This window comes from Neophocaena asiaeorientalis, unplaced genomic scaffold (assembly GCF_003031525.2).
Source record: "Neophocaena asiaeorientalis asiaeorientalis breed wild unplaced genomic scaffold, Neophocaena_asiaeorientalis_V1.1 scaffold397, whole genome shotgun sequence".
NCBI lineage: Eukaryota > Metazoa > Chordata > Mammalia > Artiodactyla > Phocoenidae > Neophocaena > Neophocaena asiaeorientalis.
Genome location: NW_020173231.1, coordinates 3,714,701 through 3,737,049, shown reverse-complemented (window position 1 = coordinate 3,737,049; position 22,349 = coordinate 3,714,701). Strand labels below are relative to the sequence as shown.

At 36.1% G+C, this 22,349-nt stretch overlaps 1 protein-coding gene across 1 annotated transcript in view; it reads right to left on the bottom strand.

Annotated features, from left to right (window-relative positions):
- Nucleotides 1–22,070, bottom strand: part of TBC1D19 (TBC1 domain family member 19) — a 152,272-nt gene extending 130,202 nt beyond the window's left edge. Inside the window, exon 1 of the mRNA XM_024745549.1 lies at nt 21,875–22,070. Coding sequence (XP_024601317.1) covers nt 21,875–21,973 — 99 coding nt within the window. The 5' untranslated portion in view covers nt 21,974–22,070. The remainder of the gene's footprint in view (nt 1–21,874) is intronic.
- Between the last annotated feature and the right edge of the window lie 279 nt (nt 22,071–22,349).

Genomic DNA, 22,349 nt, shown 5'->3' with positions numbered 1-22,349 from the left:
AGGATCATGAGAGATTACTACAAGCAAATATATGTCAATAAAATGGACAACCTGGAAGAAATGGACAAATTCTTAGAAAAGCACAACCGTCTGAGACTGAACCAGCAAGAAATAGAAAATATAAACAGACCAACCACAAGCACTGGAAGTGAAACTGTGATTTAAAATCTTCCAACAAACAAAAGCCCAGGATCAGATGGATTCACTGGTGAATTCTATCAAACATTTAGAGAAGAGCTAACGCCTATCTCTCTCACACTCTTCCAGAATATAGCAGAGGGAGGAACATTCCCAAACTTATTCTATGAGACCACCATCACTCTGATACCAAAATCAGACAAAGATGTTACAAAAAAAGAAAACTACAGGCCAATATCACTAATGGACATAGATGTAAAAATCCTCAACAAAATACTAGCAAAAGAATCCAGCAGCACATTAAAAGGATCACACACCATGATGAAGTGTGGTTTTTCCCACGAATGCAAGGATTCTTCAGTTTACTCAAATCAGTCAATGTGATACACCATGTTAACAAACTGAAGGATAAAACCCATATGATCATCTCAATAGATGCAGAAAAAGCTTTCAAAAAAATTCAGCACCCATTTATGATAAAAACCCTCCAGAAAGTAGAGTATATGACAATCCCACAGCCAAAATCATTCTCAATGGTGAAAAACTGAAACCATTTCCACTAAGATCAGGAACAAGACAAGGTTGCCCACTCTCACTGCATTTATTCAACATAGTTTTGGAAGTTTTAGCTACAGCAATCAGAGAAGAAAAATAAATAAAAAGAACCCAAATCAGAAGAGAAGAAGTAACACTGTCACTGTTTGCAGATGACATGATACTATACATAGAGAATCCTAAAGATGCTACCAGAAAACTAGCAGAGCTAATCAATGAATTTGGTAAAGTTGTAGGATACAAAATTAATGCATAGAAATCTCTTGCATTCCTGTATACTAATAATGAAAAATCCAAAAGAGAAATTAAGGAAACACTCCCAGTTATCACTGCAACAAAAAGAATAAAATACCTAGGAATAAATCTATCTAAAGAGACAAAAGACCTGGATGAAGAAAACTATAACACACTGATGAAAGAAATTAAAGATGATACAAACAGATGGAGAGATATACCATGTTCTTAGATTGGAAGAATTAACATTGTGAAAATGACTATACTACCTAAAGCAATCCACAGATTCAATGCAATCCCTGTCAAACTACCAGTGGCATTTTTCACAGAACTAGAGCAAAATATTTCACATTTGTATGGAAACACAAAGACCCCTAATAGCCAAAGGAATCTTGAGAAAGAAAAACAGAGCTGGAGGAATCAGGCTCCCTGACATCGGACTATACTACAAAGCTATAGTAATCAAGACAGCATGGTACTTGCACAATAACGGAAATAAAGATCAATGGAACAAGATAGAAAGCCCAGAGATAAACCCATGCACATATGGTCACCTTATCTTTGATAAAGGAGGCAAGAACATACAATGGAGAAAAGACAGCCTCTTCAATAAGTGGTGCTGGGAAAACTGGACAGCTACACATAAAAGAATGAAATTAGAACACTCTCTAACACCATATACAAAAATAAACTCAAAATGGATTAAAGCCCTAAATGTAAGGCCAGCCACTATAAAACTCTTAGAGGAAAACATAGCCAGAACACTGTATGACAAATCACAGCAAGATCCTTTTTGACCCACCTCCTAGAGAAACGGAAATAAAAACAAATGGGACCTAATGAAACTTAAAAGCTTTGGCACAGCAAAAGAAACCATAAACAAGATGAAAAGACAACCCTCAGAATGGGAGAAAATATTTGCAAATGAAGCAAATGACAAAGGATTAATCTCCAAAATATAAAAGCAGCTCATGCAGCTCAATATCAAAAAAACAAACAATCCAATCCAAAAATGGGCAGAAGACCTAAACAGACATTTCTCCAAAAAAGATACACAGATTTGCAACAAACACATGAAACGATGCTCAACATCACTAATCATTAGAGAAATGCAAATCAAAACTACAATGAGGTATCACCTCACACAGGTCAGAATGGCCATCATCAAAAAATCTACAAACAATACATGCTGGAGTGGGTGTGGAGAAAAGGGAACCCTCTTGCACTGTTGGTGGGAATGTAAAGTGAACAGTATGGAGGTTCCTTGAAATTCTAAAAATAGAACTACCATATGACCCAGCAATCCCACTACTGGGCATATACCCTAAGAAAACCATAATTCAAAAAGAGTCATGTACCACAATGTTCATTGCAGCACTATTTACAATAGCCAGGACGTGGAAGCAACCTAAGTGTCTGTTGACAGATGAATGGATAAAGAAGATGTGGCACATATATACCATGGAATATTACTCAGCCATAAAAAGAAACGAAATTGAGTTATTTGTAGTGAGGTGGATGGACCTAGAGTCTGTCATACAGAGTGAAGTAAGTCAGAAAGAGAAAAACAAATACCATATGCTAACACATATATATATGAACTTAAAAAGAAAAGTGGTTCTGAAGAACCTAGGGGCAGGACAGGAATAAAGTTGCAGATGTAGAGAATGGACTTGAGGAGACAGGGAGGGGGAAGGGTAAGCTGAGACGAAGTGAGAGAGTGGCATTGACATATATACACTGACAAATGTAAAACAGATAGCTAGTGGGAAGCAGCGCATAGCACCGGGAGATCAGCTCGGTGCTTTGTGACCACCTAGAGGGGGTGGGATAGGGAGGGTGAGAGGGAGGTGCCAGAGGGAGGTGATATGGGGATACATATATACATATAGCTGATTCACTTTGTTATCCAGCAGCAACTAACACAACAATGTAAAGCAATTATACTCCAATAAAGTTGCTAAAAATAAAAATTACTGAGGATCCAAGATTACTTTTGTTTATGTAGATTAGATATACTGATATTTACAGTATTAGAAACTAATACAGAAAAATGAAACCTATTTGTTTATTAGTATGGAAGTTCCTCAAAAAATTAAAAATTGAATTTCCATATGGTCCAACAATTCCAAATCTACATATATACTCAAAAGAACTGAAAGCAGGGAGTTGAACAGATATTTGTACACTCATGCTCAAAGCAGCATTATTCATAATAGTTAAACAACCCAAGTGTCCACAGATAAATGAATAAAGAAAATGTAGTACATATAATGGAATACTCTTCAGCCTTAAAAAAGGAAGACAATTCTGACACATCTACAACATGGATAAACCTTGAGGACATTACGCTAAGCAAAATAAGCCCGTCAGAAAAAGACAAATACTGTATGATTCCACTTATATGAGCTATCTAGAATAGTCAAATTCATAGAGACAGAAAGTAAAATGGTAATAGCCAGGGACTGTGAGGAGGAAGGAATGGGAAGTTAGTGTTTAACAGGTACAGAGTTTCAGCTTGGGATGATGAAAAAGTTCTGGAGATGGATGGTGATAATGGTTGCACAGTAATGTGAATGTACTTAATGCCACTGAACTGTACAGTTAAAATCTAAATTTTATGTTTGTTTTACCACAATAAAAATATTTGTTGGGACTTCCCTGGTGGTCCAGTAGTTAAGACTCTGCACTACCAATGTAGGGGGTCTGGGTTCAATCCCTGGTCAGGGAACTAAGATTCCACATACCCCAACTAAGCCCATGCACTGCAACTAGAGAAGCCCGCGCACCGCAACAAAGGACCCGCACAGCCAAAAAAAATTTGTCAATTCATCTTAAAATAACAATGTAAATCCATTGTATATTAACCTAAATATTTTTATTTAAAAGAACTGTATTTTCAGAAACAAAAATTAGTGAGAAAGAGGTACTGTTTTACATTTTTGCAAATGTCTTTGATGTTTGGATAGTAAAAGACAACTGGAGTTTTCAATCTGCTGTGATACTTCATCTATGGCACTATGTTGTCTTGATTGATGTATATGAAAGTCAGTGTCACACAGATATGCAACTGGAAAAGGGAAGGATATTTTAATATCCTTTTCAGATACTGTGGATGTTCTCCTTTGATAGTACACTAAATTTGACAAGTAGTAGTTTCCTAAAGATTAGTTGCAATGTGGAATCTGAACATCAATAAACTTTTCAGACTTTATTAGAAAAACATGTAGCAATCTGCCTTGTACTTTGAATCAATCTTCTACCTACACATGATTTTGTAACATTATGTACTGATCATTTCAAATATATTAACTAAGTGATGCAGTGGACACATTTCATTAAACAATATCAAAAAGTAACATTTGTTAATATCACCATCAATATCATCAGAAAAGTCTTTAAGTATTAAGTAGCCATCAAAGTCACAGTGATAATACAAGTTTTCCAGAATCTGATTTTTATTTAAAGCTTGGATTTTATCACTGGCAACACTAACAGTTTTCCTTGAAGTGACAGGCTCACTTTGCTCATTTTTAAAGAAAATATCTTCCAAATATCCAAGTCTGAATAACAGTGTGTCAATAGTTTACTCTTACAAGTAAAGATGTTTCATTGAAAAAAAAAAAAAAGCAGTTCAGCTTGTACCTCAGTTAATTAGTTAATCACTAGAGTGGTTTTCCTCTAGATAATCATCTTATTTCAATATACAGCAGTAGTGCCTTATGCATAATTTCCATTTCCTCAAACAGGATATTTTTAAAATGTATATTCAAGAAATGAGATTTAATAAAATAATTGCTTACTGTTTGATCAAGTACACTGAAATTAAACTTTTTTTTTTTTAACTGTGAATGTATATCAGTGAAGAATACAATGACTACTAGTACAGTTTGGTACTAGTTCCCCAATTTAAACCCATCACCATTGCTTTTGTACCATCAGTGCAAATGTCAGCACAGTGAATTTTTTTTAAAAAGGCCTTTGTATTTTACAATATAGTTTTGACCTGAAAGGGTCTTAGGGACCACCACGGGTCCACAGACCATACTTTGAGAACCACTGCACTGGACTATAGGTTTCTAGAGGACTTGTCTTTCATCTCTATACCAAAACAATACGTATCACATAGTAAGTACTTCATAAACATGTTTTCAATGAATGCATTACACTAAAGATTCCTTAGGCCTACACCTGCAAAACCCCATGGAATGGGAATTCCCTGGTGGTCCAGGGGTTAGGACTTGGCGCTTTCACTGCTGTGGCCCAGGTTCAACTCCTTGTTGGGGAACTAAGATCCCGCAAGCTGCGTGGCACAGCAAAAAACAACAACAACAAAACCAAACAGGAGGAAAAAAAGGTTACAAATAAAAGTGCATAAAACAAAACCATGGGGAACATGATGAATAAGACATTGTCCTTGTATTTGGAAGTTTTAGTCCAGAAAGGAAGATAGCTATAAGAAAATATGTTACAACAGAGGTATCATCCACAGAGAAAGGAACAATTAACTCTAATTGAAGAAACTGGAAAAGGGGAGCAAAGGCATAGAGGTTGAGAGGACAGACTGAGCAGAGGCATGGCAATGTTCTTGCGCACCATCAGTTTGTAGAACAGTCAAAGTTCCCATAGAATGTAGGAAGAAATAAAGTGGAGGATGAAGGGGGAACACTGCCTGGATTCCTACCTATCCTGCTCACCAGTGCCTCACTAGCGTCCCAAAAAGCCACCTTTATGTCTTCACCCTCCTCAAAATACCTCAATGACCACTTCACTGCCTATAAAATAAAGTCAAACCCATTCTGGCACTTACAAGCCTCTAAAAATCTTGTCCCACCCAATTTATATAATCTCATCTCTCTAGAAGTACCCTACAACAGAAACCTTCTGCTTAGCCTTCTCACTGTTCCTACATTGGGAATTCACTCCCATCTTCCCACCTTGAGTGCCATCCAAGCCTTCTCCAATCCCAGGGGTCTACTTTTAGTATAGTTATACCCTAGTATATGCCTATTCATTTGCATTCTTATTTCAATAATTAACTGAACACGTCCCACATGCCAGTTCCTCAGTATAAAAAGAAAACCAACACATAGTCCTCCCTCACTCTTGTGGAACTCAAAACGTATTTCATGAGGTAAACAAAAAGCTAAGGGAGAAGAAAATAAAAAGGAAATAGTGCCCTTTCCCACATCAAACGCAAACATTCTCATCATTAATGTAACTGTTTTGTACTTTGTCAAATTTTTCTCAAGAGCCCATCACCACCACAGAAAAGAGGCTCAATTAAAACATGCTGAATTGGGTACCCCCTTTTCTTCCTAATACTTTTGGTTCTTTCTAAAACTGTAAACCAGATTTGTTTCTGTAAGGCCCGTAGTTCCAGTGGACGTGCATTGTAGCCAAGAATGAGTTTTAGTTTCAAATTGGAAATTTTGGCTCTGTGCAAGCTGACCATGCCTTAATACTGAATCTGTATTGTATAATTCGAACTCTGCTCTGGTTTCTCTCACCTGAGGATGGATCCTTCACTGGCTTTCTTTTGCTGATGTCCCCAAGCTGACCCCCTTCTTTGCCAGCACTGACTGTCTTATGCCCCTTACTCTACATCTTTACTTCTTAGCCTCCTTTCATAATATATTGTACTTTTCCTTCTCATTTCAACTTGGCCTTACCTAATTCAAGAACCCTACATGACCTCTAAGCAACTCAGTACTGAAATAAAACATGAAGAGATGTACTTACTTACACAAAGCAGATCCACATTTTAATTTAATCAAGTACCTAAATTCTATGGAGACAAGAGGTTCCTTATTTTGAAATCCTGTATACCATGATTCATTTCTTCACTGTCTTACTTTCCAAGATGAAAGGACATGACAGTAGCCAAGGTAGATATTGGTAAGGATGATACCACTCCCTGGCTCACATCAAACACAATCAGAGTCACTGAATTGTGATTTATATAATAAATGCAGCAGTTCAATATGGAACTTCCCCTAATATATTCCAATCCCACCCTAGAGAGAAAAAAAAGACAGAAGATAATAAGCTCTAATCATGGCACAGGACTTTATATATGTTCTATCCATCCATGCCTTACAGAAAATGTATTTAATTAAAATCTATTTAATTAAATCTATTTAATTTTCATTTCCCTAAAATAAATAATAAATAAATGTCAGTTTCTTCTCTCATTTGTATGATCTCTAAACTCTCTCTATATGGTACATATTTCTAATAACGATGAATAACAAACGATATTTGAGATACAATTTCATAAGTTTTTTAGTAAGGGACACCAGCATTAAGAAGCTATGGGGTTCTAGACTCATGACAACATCCTATCAGTTATATTATTCCTTCTCTCTCCAAAGCTTATCTTCTTTCAGATTCCTTCCTTTCACAATTCTATTATTTATAATAACAATCTGAGCAACAAGACTTATTAAGCACTTAATGGAATGGAAATAACATTTGAGGTTTTACACAACATCCATTTTAAACACAAATAATGCATGATACAAAATAACAATGTTGATCTGGTGCTAGAGATCAAATTTGGAATTAGGCTATCACTCTAATGTCTAGAGGATGAGTGAACAAATTCAATTTTAAGATGTAGGTTGACTTCATAATTTAGGAAAACTCAGAACCATAAGCTTTTTCTAGAAACACAAAATTCCATGTTATTATACCAAGATCTTAAATAATTAAACTTCAATATATAAAAGGATACATTAAAATAAAGTCAATGTTTAATACTAAAAGAGATGCACTAGTGGCAAGGGAAAAATCTGAAAATCATTTATATTTGTCTTTGAAGTATTCGGTGTGATTTTTATTTTTCTAATTAAGTTGGGCCAACACTGCTGTAGCACTTTCTGAATATACTCAGATAAAATGAAGGCAGTACAGAAAATGCTCGTGGCAGGAAAATGCCCTCCTGATTACATTTTTAAAGGCGTGTAACAAATAAACAGCCAGTTGTTTAAATGTATATTAGCAAGGCTGATTGTAAAGTTGCCTTTTAAGAGTTAACTGATTTCCATTAAATGCCTGAGCTATTGGATATAAACTAAGGCAAAATCGTTATCACTTATTTTTTCAAGCCCAAGACCACATTATATTACTTTTAAAGGATTTATAATTATATTCTTTTAAAGTATGAATCTATAATGTTATAGATCTCTTATTTTATCTTAAGAATCAGCCAAATACATGTTTTTGAGTTTCCCATGTAACCATCTCCTTACCCTCCTTTATCTTTCCTCCTTGCTCTACGTTTTATTACCTCAAGACAATTAACTGCCTGATGTTACATAGATACATAATCCTTTACAGGAAATTCCAAAACCTGAAAAGCTTTGAAAACCAAAGTTTTTTCATAACTGAATTAGTGGCAGAAATCTGTCCTGACTTGAACTCATTTGGTAGCAAAATCTGATCTGACCTGAATAGACATGAGACTATTTATAGTCCATATTTATCACACTTAGTGTAAAAATTCATACATTTTGCTACATTAATATTAATGTGTATAATTACAAGGTGCTGTAAGACAATGGTAAGGATATTAAATAACATACAAATATGCATGAATTACCTTTCTAAAATTTGAAAAATGTGAATTCCAAAACATATCTTCCCCAGGTTTTGGACAAGGGATTATAAACCTGTATTTATTTGTAATACTATCATCTTGCCATGAGGGCAGAACTTTATCTTATTCATTGTTTTATCCCCTGGGCCTAGAATTGTGCCTGACACATAGTAAACACTCAATAAATATTTGTTGAATAATCAAAATAAAGAATCACATTGAACTAATAGAAGTGGAGTTCAAAACAGAAAGGAACAAGAATATGTCTTCAGGGCAGTAATATCCAAATGAAGTTATAATTTATATAGGTCATGAATCTCTTATTTGCAACTGTGAAATACAAAAATCTTAAAAAAAAGTTTTGTCATTACTGCTTATTCTCTGAAACTTCAGGCTTTCTTACAAAATTGAGAAACAGCTATTGACTTATTAGATCCCAAATTAGAATAAAAAGAAATATTTAAAGGAAAAACATTTTTAAAGAAAAGCAGAGTGCCACAGCAGACTTTGAATTCCTTAAGGTAAAGATGCTTTTTGTATTATTTTATCATTTAGTAAAGTAACTGGCACATAGTAGGTACTCAATATATACTGTTAGAATGAACATTAAAAAAGAAGAATTGGGATTTTTTCCATTTAATAAAGATATGTTGAGCACCCTTCTCAGGCCAGTCATTATGCTAGGTGTAAAAAAGAGCAGGACAAGAGACACAGTCTTTTCTTGCCTTCATGAAACAGACTTTAGCTGGGAAGGCGGATGTTTAAATACTACAAAAAATAAAGTTCCAGGTACTATGGATCACAAAAGAAGAAGTACCTAAACTAAACTGTAAGGTTATGGAAGATCTATAAAGCTTAGACAGTTATGGCTGAAGAGTAGAGTGTGAAGAACAGGGCCACCAAGCTTTGTAGGCCTAATCAAGGACTCTGTACTTTTTTCCAAGGGCAATGAAAAGCACTGAGGGGTTTTAGAAAAAGGAGTGATATTCCATTTGGACTTTTAACTCAGACTTCTATTTACTGAGTACTTACTATGTGCCTGGCATATTATCTTGTTCAGTCCTCACAAAATAGGCTTTATGCTTCCAAGTTGTATGTAGGAGCTGGTGGTCGATCAGCATCCCTATGTAGAACAACTAGTAGAACCAACCAAACAAACAAAAATCCAAATATCTGAAGACAGAAAAGAGTTGTTGAGAGAACAAGAACTAGAGAAACAAAAAGAGAAAAAAATCTTGAGAGACGAACTGGCTTCTGTAGCAACATTTTCCCTGGGATCATTATTCTGAGCATGAACAGAAGGCTGAGAATCAGGACAAACCCAGTACAAAGCCTAGTGGAGGGCTACCAAGGCTGGACAGAGAAATAAGCAGAGGTGTTGCATAGACTTGGAGATCTTACGCACATGGCCAGTTTTCTCAAGAAACTTTTTGAATACTAGAACTCTGTGGGGTAGAAGGTTACAAACCTAAGCATGAAACCTGTGAAAAAGTTTTTTAGCAGTCTGACAAGAAAAAGGTTAGAGTCTGGGACCCAAAGGGCAAAGACCCTTAGAGTATATCAAATTCTTAGCTGAAAACTTGTGAGAGCCAGGAAAGAACCAGAGGAAAATTGAGCCTGAAAGTAAAACTCAGCCTCAAACCAGCACACTCCCTAACTGGATTAAGGGACTCAGTCACAGGACTATCTGCCCAGTGGAGGGGAGAGTGAACCCTCAAGAAAGGAGGCATTACAGTTTTTTGGACACAATGTCTGGCAACAAATAAAAGTTACTAGGCATGCCAGCAGACAAAATCAGATGAATAAAAGATAAGAGAAAATAACACCATACACAGAGATCCACATGTGATCCCGATTTTGGTGTTAACTGACAAAGACTTTAAAACAATTGAGTTATATTTTTTTAAAAGAGAAAAACTGGACAAAGTAGATGAAAAGCAGGTAATTTTACCTGAGAACTGGAATCAATAAAAGAGAACCATTGAAAAATACACTAAATGTAAATAAGAATTCATTAGATGGATTTACCAAGAGATATAAAATAGCATAAAACAGGATTGGTGAATTGAAAGAAGGCCAAAAGAAAATTTCCAAACTGAAGCACAGAGGAAAAAAATAATGTAAAGTAAAGAAAAAGAGTACTAGAGATAAGTAAGACTCAGTGAAAAATCTAATAGGCATACAAATTGGAGTCTCAGAAAGAAAGGAGAGAAAAATGTGGCAGAACAAATATTCAAACAGATAATGACCAAGAATTTTTCAAAACTGGAGAAAGATATCAACCCCAGATTTAAGAAGCCCCACAAACTCAAACCAGAATAAATTAAATGATAATAATAATAATAATAATGCAAACAACAATAATAACACACCAAGGCACATCTTAACAAGACTGCTGAAAATCAAAGATAGAAAATGTTAAAACAGCCAGAGTGAAGGCGAGGGACATACATTCAGTGGGTAACAAAAAGCCTGATGGCTGACTTTACAACAGAAAACAAAGAGGCCAGAAAGCAATGAAATGTCTCAACAGGCTGACAAAAAAATTACTGACAACTTTGAAATTTATGCACAGAAAAAAAAAAAAATCCTTCAAAAATAAAGACATCATCAGACAAGTAAAACTGAGCAGCTTGTCACCCAGAAACTTGCACTGAAACAAATACTAAAAAGAGTTGTTATAGCAGAAGAAAAATAATCCCAGGGTAAATACAGAAAAGCAGGAGGGAATAAGGAGAAACAAAAAGGATAAAAATTGGTTAAAAATGAGTAAATATTACTTTTTTTCTTTCTTAAGATAGTCTTAACTTTCCCATTCAGGCAGTTCAGCTACAAATCAGAAGCAATCAGAATCGAGGTCAGAGGATTTCAACTCCTTTCTGAAAAATCACATAATGAATGCACTGATGCTGGCAATACCATTAAAAATACTAAAATGCAAAACCAAAAAAACCAAAAATAAACCCCAGCAAATACTGACTAAATACTTATGCTACAAAAGAATAATAGCAATGTCTTGTGGAATTTAAAATAAAATGCATAACAAAAATAACACAAAGGAAAGAGGTGTAAATAAGTAAAGTGTTCTAAGTTCTAGCATTACATTACAGGGAAATAGTAAAAAAAAAAAAATTAGTTTATTCAAGACTACAATTAATCAAGAATAAACGCTGTAACCTCTAGGGTAGCTACATAAATAACAGTAAAATAATGTGTAACTATCACATTAATGGAGACAAAAATAGAACAACAAAACTATTTGAATAATCCAAAAGAATACAAGAAAAGAGAGAAAGCAGAATGTGAAGCAAATGTATCAAATTAAAAAAGCAAATATTAAGACCAGAAATATAAAACCAAATATATCAGTAAATTCATTAAATGTAAATATACTAAATAATAAAATAAAAAGATTTGTCAGCCTGGATTTAAAAAACTATACAAGGACGCTGATGCAGAAAGGGTGAAAATAAAAGTATGGAAAAAGTCATACCATGCAACCACTAACCAAAAAAAGCTGTTGTGGCTATACTAACATTGGACAAAACAGACTTTAAGGCAAGAACCTTATTAGAGATAAAGAAGGACATTTCATAAAATTAAGGGGTTAATCCACCAGGAAGCTATCACAATATAAAGCTATATACAACCAATGAAATAGCCTTAAAATTAAAATAAATTTAGAGAATTAAAAGAAATAGACAAATATCAAGCATGATGGGAGATTTAAACATATATCTTTGAATAGCTGGTAACAAACAGAAAAAAATTCAATAAGATTATAGAAAAGCTGAACAGCATAACTGACACCTGGAATTCAGTGACATATACAGCCAACCTGACCCAACAGTGACAGATACACATTACTTACAAGTGCATGTGGAACACGCAGCAAAATTGACTACATACTAGATTGTAAAGCAAGCCTCAACGAATTTTAAAATAGTTAATCAGTCAGAGAATGTTCTCTGACAACACTGACATTAAGCTGGAAATCAATAACATTGACATGATACTATACATAGAAAATCTTAAAGATGCCACCAGAAAACAAGAGCTCATCAATGAATAGAATAAAGTTGAAGGATACAAAATTAACATACAGAAATCTATTGCATTTCTGTACACTAACAACAATCAGAAAGAGAAATTAAGGAAACAATCCCATTTACCATCACATCAAAACCAATAAAATACCTCGGAATAAACCTACCTAAGGAAGTAAAAGACCTATACTCAGAAAACTGCTAGACATTGTTAAAAGAAACTGAAGACAACACAAACAGATGGAAAGATACACTGTGTTCTTGAATTGGAAGAATCAATATTGTCAAAATAACCATACTACCCAAGGCAATCTACAGGTTCAGTGCAATCCCTATCAAAATACCAATGGTATTTTTCACAGAACTAGAACAAATAATTTTAAATTTTGTATGGAAATACAAAAGACCCCAAACAGCCAAGAAAATCTTGAGAAAAAGAACAGAGCTGAGGAATCATGCTCCCTGACTTCATACTACAAAGCTACAGTAATCAAAACAGTATAGTATTGGCACAAAAACAGACACATAGGGCTTCCCTGGTGGCACAGTGGTTGAGAGTCCACCTGCCAATGCAGGGGACACGGGTTTGTGCCCTGGTCCGGGAAGATCCCACATGCCGCGGAGCGGCTGGGCCTGTGAGCCATGGCCGCTGAGCCTGCACGTCCGGAGCCTGTGCTCCGCAATGGACACACTTAAGGTCAATTAATCTGCAACAAAGGAGGCAAGAATATACAACAGAGAAAAAACAGTCTCTTCAATAAGTGGTACTGGGAAACCTGGACAGCTACATGTAAAAAAACAAATTTGAACATTCTGTAACACCATATACAAAAATAAACTCAAGATGAATTAAAGACCTAAATGTAAGACCAGATACTATAAAACTCCTAGAGAAAAATATAAGCAGAACACTCTTTGACATAAATCACTCTTTGGATCCATCTCCTAAATCATAGGAAATAAAAGCAAATAAACAAATGCAGTCTAATTAAATTTAAAAGCTTTGGCACAGCAAAGAAAACCATTGACAAAGCAAAAAGACAACCTACTGAATGGGAGAAAATATTTGCAAACGATATGTCTGATAAGGGATTAATATGCAACATATATAAACAGCTCATACAACTCAATATAAAAAAACACTACCTGATTAAAAAATGGGCAGAACTGAATAGACATTTTTTGAATGAAGAAATGCAGATGGCCAAAAGGCACATGAAAAGATGCTCAACATGGTTAATCATCAGGGAAATGCACATCGAAAGCTCATACCTGTCAGAATAGTTATCATGAAGAACACAAGTTACAAATGTTGGCGAGGATGTGGAGAAAAGGGAACCCTCCTACACTGTTAGTGGGAATGTAAATTGGTACAGCCACTATGGAAAACAGTATGGCAGTTTTTCAAAAAACTAAAAATAGAACTACCATATGATCCAGCAATTCCACTCCTGGGTACATATCCAAAAAAACCAAAAACACTAATTCCAAAAGATACATGCACCTCAATGTTCATAGCAGCATTATTTGCAATTGCCAAGATATGGAAGCCACCTAAGTGTTCATCATTAGATGAATGGATAAAGAAGATGGGAGATTTTATATATATATATATATTATATATACACACACATATATATATATATACATACACACACACACACACATATATGCATGCAATGGAATACTACTCAGCCATAAAAAAGAACAAAATTTTGCCATTTGCAGGAACATCGATGGACTTGGAAGTCATTATGCTAAGTGAAATAGGTCATACAGAAAGACAAATGCTATATGATATCACTTATATGTGAAATCTAAAAAAATTTTAAACTAGTGAATAAACAAAAAAGAAGCATACTCACAGACACAGAAAACAAACTAGTCATTACCAGTGGGGAGAGGGAAGGGAGGAGCAATATAGGAGTAGGGGATTAAGAGGTATAAACTATTAGGTATAAAATAACTACAAGGATATATTGTACCACGTGGTGAATATAGCCAATATTTTATAACAACTATAAGTGGAGTACAACTTTTAAAAATTGTGAATCACTATATTTTACACCTATAACATATAATATTGTACAGTAACTGTACTTCAAAAAAAGTACAAAAAAAAAGAAAATATTAATGGCTTGTAAATTAAGCAATATACTTCAGGATAGCCCTTGGGTCAAATTTTTTAAATGACAAAAAAAATTAGGAAATGTTTTATACAAAAGGATAGTAAAAATATAACTCATTAAAACTGTGGAATGCAATTAAAGTAGTGCTTAGGGGAAAAAATCATAGCCTTAAATGCATATTTTAGAAAAGAAAAAAGTCTTGAAATCCATGATCTAAGTTTCCATCTCAAGAAACTAAAAAAAGAACAGCAAATCAATCCCAAAGAAAATAGGAGAAAATTAATAATAAAGATGTGATCCAAAATTAAGAGAAAACTGCAAAGCTGAAACTGGTTCTTTGATGAGATCAATTAAATAGATAAACACCTAGCAAAACTGTTCAAAGACACACATGCACACAAATTTTCATAATCAGAAACTGTGACAGATTTTTCAGACATTAAAAGGAAATAATAGCTTATTATAGACAACTTTAAGCCAATTATTTATATCATTTAAATGAACAAATTCTTTGAAAAACACAATTTACCAAAGCTGACAATAGAAGGAATAGAAAATCTGAATACTCCTATATCTATTAAAAATGGAATCTGTTCTTTAAAATCTTTCCAACACAATGCTGAAGCAGAACAAAACTGGAGGACTGACAAACTTCAACTTATTATAAAGCTACCAAAATCAAGACAATGTGGTAATGTTAAAAAATAGACAAGTAGATCAATGGAATAGAATAGAGACTCAGAAATACCAACACAAATATAGTCAACTGATCTTTGAAAAAAGAGCAAAGGCAATTCAATGGAGCAAAGACAGTCTTTTCAACAAATTGTACTGGAACAACTGGTCATCCACATGCAAAAAAAAAAAAAGGATCATAAATGTAAAACCCAGATCCATAAGACTTCTAAAAGATAACATAGGATAAAATCTAAGTTTGGTGATTAATTCTTAGACATAACACCAAAAGCATGATCCATAAAAGAAAAAAATTGATAAGCTGGACTTCATTAAAATTAAAAACTTCTCTGAGAAAGATACTACTAAGAGAATGAAAAGACTGGCCACAAATTGGGAGAAGATATTTGCAAAGCACATATCTGATAAAGGACTTGTACCCAAAACATAAAACAGACTCCTAAAACTCAACAATAAGAACACCCAATTAAAAATGGGCAAAAGACCTGAAGGGACACCTCACCAAAGAAGACATACAGACAGCAAATAAACATATGAAAAGATATTCAATATCACATGTTACTAGGGAATTGCAGATTAAAACAACAGTGAGATATCACAACACACCTATCAGAATGGCCAAAATCTAAAACACTGATAACACCAAATGCGGGTGAGAATGTACAGCAACAGGAACTCTCAATCAGTGCTGGTCAGAATGCAAAAATGGTATAGCCACAATGGAAGACAAGTTGTCAGTTTCTACCAAATTTTTACCATACAAGCCAGAAATCATGCTTCTTGGTATTTACCAAAATTAGCTGAAAACTTATGTCAACACAAAAATCTACCCAGGAATGTTTATACCAGTTTTATTCATAACTGCCAATCTTGGAAGCAACCAAGATGTCCTTCAACAGATAGTGAATGTATAAACAAATTGATACATTCCCACAATATAAGATTATCCAGAAAAAAAAAAGCTATCAAGAAACAAAAAGACATACAGTAACATAACGGACATTGCCAAGTGAAAGAAGTCAATTTGAAGAAGCTACATACTGTTATGATTACAACTATAGGACATTCTCAAAGGCAAAACTATAGAGACAGTAAAAACCAAGTCGTTGCCAGGGGCTTAGAAGGAGGGAGGGATGCATAGGTGGAGCACAGGGGATTTTTTTTTAGGACTGTAAAACTATTCTGTAAGATACTGGAATAGTAGATACACGGTATCATACATTTGTCAAAACCCATAGACCTGTACAACACAAACAGTGAACCCTGATGAAAACTGTGGACTTTAATAATAATGTACCAATATCGATTGGTCCACCAATAGTAACAAATGTACCACACTAATGCAAGATGCCAATAATAAGGGAAACAGTATATAAGGAAAGGGGATGTATGGGAACTCTGTACCTTTTACTTAATTTTCCTGTAAGCCTAAAACCATTCTAAAAAATAAAGTCTACTAATTAAAAACAAAACACAACAAAATAAAAAACCTTCTCAAAAGAAAATCTGAGACACAGGCTTCAATGGAGAATTCTTCCAAACATTTAAGAAAGAAATAACACAGTTAAACATTTTTGTATCAAATAGAAAAGAAAAAAGGTGGGAGCACTTCCCTACCATTTTATCAGGCCAGTATAACCTTGATATAAAACTTGTCAAAGACATTACAAGAAAGGAAAATTACAGACCAATCTTTCTCACTGACGTAGATTCAATCCTTCAGCACTTACTATTGGACTTCTGCTAATGCATAGGATGTGGACAGCCAGAATAAGGAACATCACTCCCACCCTAACAATGAGAAAAAGTGGTATAATCTACAAAATCATAACTTTTCAACTCACCAAAAAACTGAAGTTTTAAGACAATCAAGTGAACTAAATTCCAAAGAGTAACAAGCCCCTGTAAAGACAGATGGGACTCCAGACTATTTCATATTTGGCAAAGCACAGGAGGAAAAGGAGGCTACCGAAGAATTCAGCTAAAATTGTTAACTGTTATTGATGAGATGTGGGCTAGCATGTCAATTGAGAAACACTGGGAGCTCAGAACCCAAGGGGAATTCACACTCACTTGCATGCTCTCTTCCTTAGGTCTCCATCAGGACGTAGAGCAGGAACTGCAGAGAGCCCCCTTCTGTGGCACAGGTGTGCAAGAAAGGATAGGCAACCACTACAAAACAAGCATGCAACCATGCCACCTTGCCCAAACTCTCCTCTCATTTGAGGAACAGGCCTTAAACCTCTGAGGGAGGCAATAATTTGTTGCTTCTGGGGGTGAGATAGATACAAAAACTGTCTTCCTCGCGGAAACATAAGAAAACTCTCACGGGCCCCAAATCCTGTACCAGTACATAGCAGAGGTAAGCCACAACTAGAAAGAGGCAGGAATCTCTCTTTCACCCATTATTTGCCACAAGGCAAAGTTTGGCTGCCAAAAGCAGAAGAGAAAGGAACATTGTCAAAGACCCACTCCCAGGGCACCTGGACTGAGACACGACCGGGAGGACAGAAAACGCCTGTATCTACCATGAGCTTAGGACTGAGTAACAAACAACAGACTACTGCTGAGGAAGGGATCAGAGCATGGAGAGAGACCTCCCTCTGTGGCACAGGCAAACGAGACAAATGAAAACTGAGGATACAGACACTGAGAAAAACCCTCCAGTACCGCAGGACTATTTCTAAGCACAAAGTTACAGCAGCCCACTGAATTTGAAGCTTGTGGTACACTAAAGCTAATGACAGTAGTAACAAAACTCAAGCCTAGCTTGGCTCCTGACTGTACTGACTGAAGCCTCCATACTCAGTAAAGCTATAGAACACTTGAACAAAATTGTCAATATACTTGACCTAATTGACATGTATAGTACAGTAACAGCAGAATGCTCATGCTTTCCAAGGGCATGTGGAACATTCAACAAGATAATCTGAATGGCCTCACACATGTTTTAAAAATTAAGTTCTTTATTAAAAAATGTTCCCGTGAGCTTCCCTGGTGGCACAGTGGTTGAGAGTCTGCCTGTCGATGCAGGGGACACGGGCTCGTGCCCCGGTCTGGGAAGATTCCCACACGCCGTGGAGCGGCTGGGCCGGTGAGCCACGGCCGCTGAGCCTGCGCGTCCAGAGCCTGTGCTCCGCCACGGGAGAGGCCACAGCAGTGAGAGGCCCGCGTACCGCAAAAAAAAAAAAAATGTTCCCGCAAAGAAAACTCCAGCCCCCAATAACGTTATTGGGAATTCTACCAAACATTTAAGGAGGAAATAATATCAATTCTATACAAATTCTTCCAGAAAACAGGAGAGAAGGGAACACTTCTCAACTCAATTTAAGAGATCAGCATTACCTGATATCAAATCTAGACAAAGATGTTAAAGTAAAACTATAAACCAATATCCTTTATAAAAATACTCACAAAATCTTCAACAAAGTATTAGCAAGTTGAATCAAGAAATATATAAGGACAATGCATTATAGCCAAGTAGAATTTATCTTAGGAATGCAAAATTGGTTCAACAATCAAAACCAAATAGTATTATTCACCATATCAACATATTTTTAAAAATCACATGAGCAGATACAAGAAAAGTATTTAACAAAATTCAACATCAATTAGTAATAAAACACTCAGAAAACCAGGAATAGAAGAGAGCTTCTTCAACCTAACAAAAAGCATCTATACAACATTGCACTGGTGTCACTAGCCAGTGTAACAAGGCAAGAAAAAGAACTAAAAGGCACACTGATTGGAAAGGAAGAAGTAAAACATCTTTATTCGCAAATGACACATATACTTGGAAAATACTAAGCAATCTACAAAAACGGTACTATAACTAACAAGTAAGTTTAGTAAGTCCCCAGGATACATGGTAAATATACAAATATCAATTTTATTTCTGTATACTAACAACAAGTAATTGGAAACTGAAATGAGAAAAAAAGTCAGCATGTTAATAGTATCAAAAAAACATGAAATACTTGGGGAAAATCTTAATAAAATATGTGCAATATTTGTGCACTTAACTATAAAACAGTGATGAGAGAAAATGCAGATAAGAATAAATGGAGACACAAAGCATGTTCATTGGCCAGAAAATTCAATACTGTTAAGATGTCAAGTCTCCCCAAATTGATCTCTACATTCAACATAACCCCAATACAAATCCCAGTAAGTTTTTTGTAGTAATTTACAAGATAATTCTAAAATTCATATGGCAAAGTACCTAGAGTAGTCAAAACAATATTGAAAAAGAGAAACAAAGTTGAACGACTAATTACCTGATTTCAAGACTTACTATAAAGTTATAAAAATCAAAACAGTGTGGTATTAGCATAATAATAGACAAATAGATCAATGGACCAGAATAGAGTAAGAAATATTTGCACATGCACGCGTGCGCATGTGTGTGTGTGTGTGTGTGTGTATACTAAATCAATTTTCAGCAAAGGTGCCAAGAAAATTAGTGGAGAAAGGATAGATTTGTCAACAAATAAGTACTAGAAATAGGTATGGTATTAGACATACACATGCAAAAAACAACAACAACAAAAAGCTTTACATTACATCATATACAAATATTGACTTAAAATGGATTCTAGATCTAAATGTGCAAGCTAAAACTTATAAACCTTCTAGAACAAAACATAGGAGAAGCTTTTTTTTCTTTTCTTTTTTTTAAACATATGGAATTTATCGTCTTCTGGTTTTCCCTCCTGACATGATCCATTTATTTTTTTTTATTTTTATTTTTTAACATCTTTATTGGAGTATAATTGCTTTACAATGGTGTGTTAGTTTCTGCTTTATAATTAGTGGGATTGCTGGGTTGTATGGTAGTTCTATTTTTAGTTTTTTAAGGAACCTCCATACTGTGGAGAAGCTTTTTGAGACCTTGGGGGAGGCAAAGATTCTTAGGCAGGGCACAAAAAGCACAAATCATGAAAGAAATTGATAAAAATGTATGTCTTCAAAATTCTAAATTTCTGCTCTTTGAAAGACCCAGTTAAGAAAATGAAAAGATAAACCACAGACTGGGAGAAAGTATTTGCAAGCTGCATATCTGATAAGGGACTTATGCCATATATAAAGAATCCTTACAATTCAACAATATGAGAACAAACACAATTTTTTTTAATAGGCAAAAGATTTGAACAGACTACTTCACCAAAGGAGATATAAACATTTGATAAGATGCTCAATATCTTTAGTCATTTGGCAAATGCAGTTAAAGCCACAATGGGATATCATTATGCTCCTACTAGAGGAGTGTAATTATAAATAAAAATTAATTAATTAAAAACTGACATCAAGCACTAGCAAGGAAGCAGAACAATCCTCAAAACTGCTGGTGGAAGTGCAAAATAATACAGCCACTTTGGAAAAGTTTGGCAGATTCTTATAGACATACACTTACCATACAACTCAGCAATTCCACTCCTAGGTATTTATCCAAGAGACAAGAAAACTAAAAACCAAAACCACTTCCCTGGTGGCGCAGTTGAGACTCCGCCTGCCGATGCAGGGAACACGGGTTCGTGCCCCGGTCCGGGAAGATCCCACATGCCGCGGAGCGGCTGGGCCCGTGAGCCATGGCCGCTGAGCCTGCGCGTCCGGAGCCTGTGCTCCGCAACGGGAGAGGCCACAGCTGTGAGAGGCCCGCGTACCGCAAAAAAAAAAAAAAAAAACCTATACCAGAAAACATGTATTGGCTTTACTCATAATCTCTATAAACAGAAACAACCCTTAGCTCTATAACCAAAACTGCCCAGCAACCAATGAATGGATAAACAAATCGTAGTACATCCAAACAATGAAATATTACTCAACAATAAAAAGGAACAGAACTACTGAAATACCAACAACACGAATGAATTTCAAAAGCATTATGCAAAATGACAGAAACCAGGCACAAAATTTTACATACTGTATGATTCCATTTATCACATTCACAAAAAAAAGGGAAAGATCTCCTGATCAATCTCTGCATGCAAAGAACTCAGCATATTAGAAAATACTCGATAAACGCCCAGTGGGCGGTTAGACGGGCAATCATTGCAGGGAGGGTAGAAGTGCAAGAAGGTGATATATAGACGCGAAAGCCAAAAGGTACCTGGGGGCTCAAACCCACCTACAGGATGGAAAAAGTAGTCCAACCTACCTCCACTGACGCCAGCAGCTTAAAAAATTAGACCCTGTAAAGGACTACAATATGAATGAATAGCCTCAGCGGTTCTCTGGCCTGAAGAAAGGCGTGACGTGCCCCACCTTTCTTTAAAAAAAAAAAAAAAATCTATTACTCTCACGCCCGAAGCTGAGCAAGTGGAGCTTACACCTGGAAGGGAGGTTTTTCCCTGCCCAGGAGCGGAGCTGGAGAGACCCGAGGCGGGCTTCGGCTTAGGTCAGCGGGGTGCAGAAGGAGGCCGAAGCACCGCCACGGCCCCGCTGGTCTCCATCCCTTCCCACTCAGCCTCACTTACCCAGGCCTGCCGTTCCAACTGAGCGTACAAATTGGAGCCCTTGAGCTTTTGGACTATCTGGGCAATAATGAGAGCGAGATCCGACTCCTCCTGCAACATTTCCCCTGTCCTAGCCCGCCAAGCAGCGGGGGCAGGACGCTAGCGGGGAGAGAACCGGCTACGTACGGGGTCCCAATCAGGGCCAGTGACACTTCTCGGGGACCTTATTACGCAGGGACTCCTCCAGCGGGCGTTACCAGGCAACTGCCGGGCCGTGCGTCCGTTCCTCTCTGGTCCCCCCCACGCCTGAAGGTTCCAGCCCCTGCGTTCCGCTGGCAGAAAACGACCTGCGGGGTGGGGGGAGGGGAGTAGCTTTTCACTCCATTGTTCCTGCTTGGTCTGTTGTTGAAAGGCAAGAGGAGGAGCTCTTTCCTCTAGAGCCACAGCGCCTCTGATGCACCAGGGGAAATCAGAAAGTTGTGTATTTTGTGTTTTA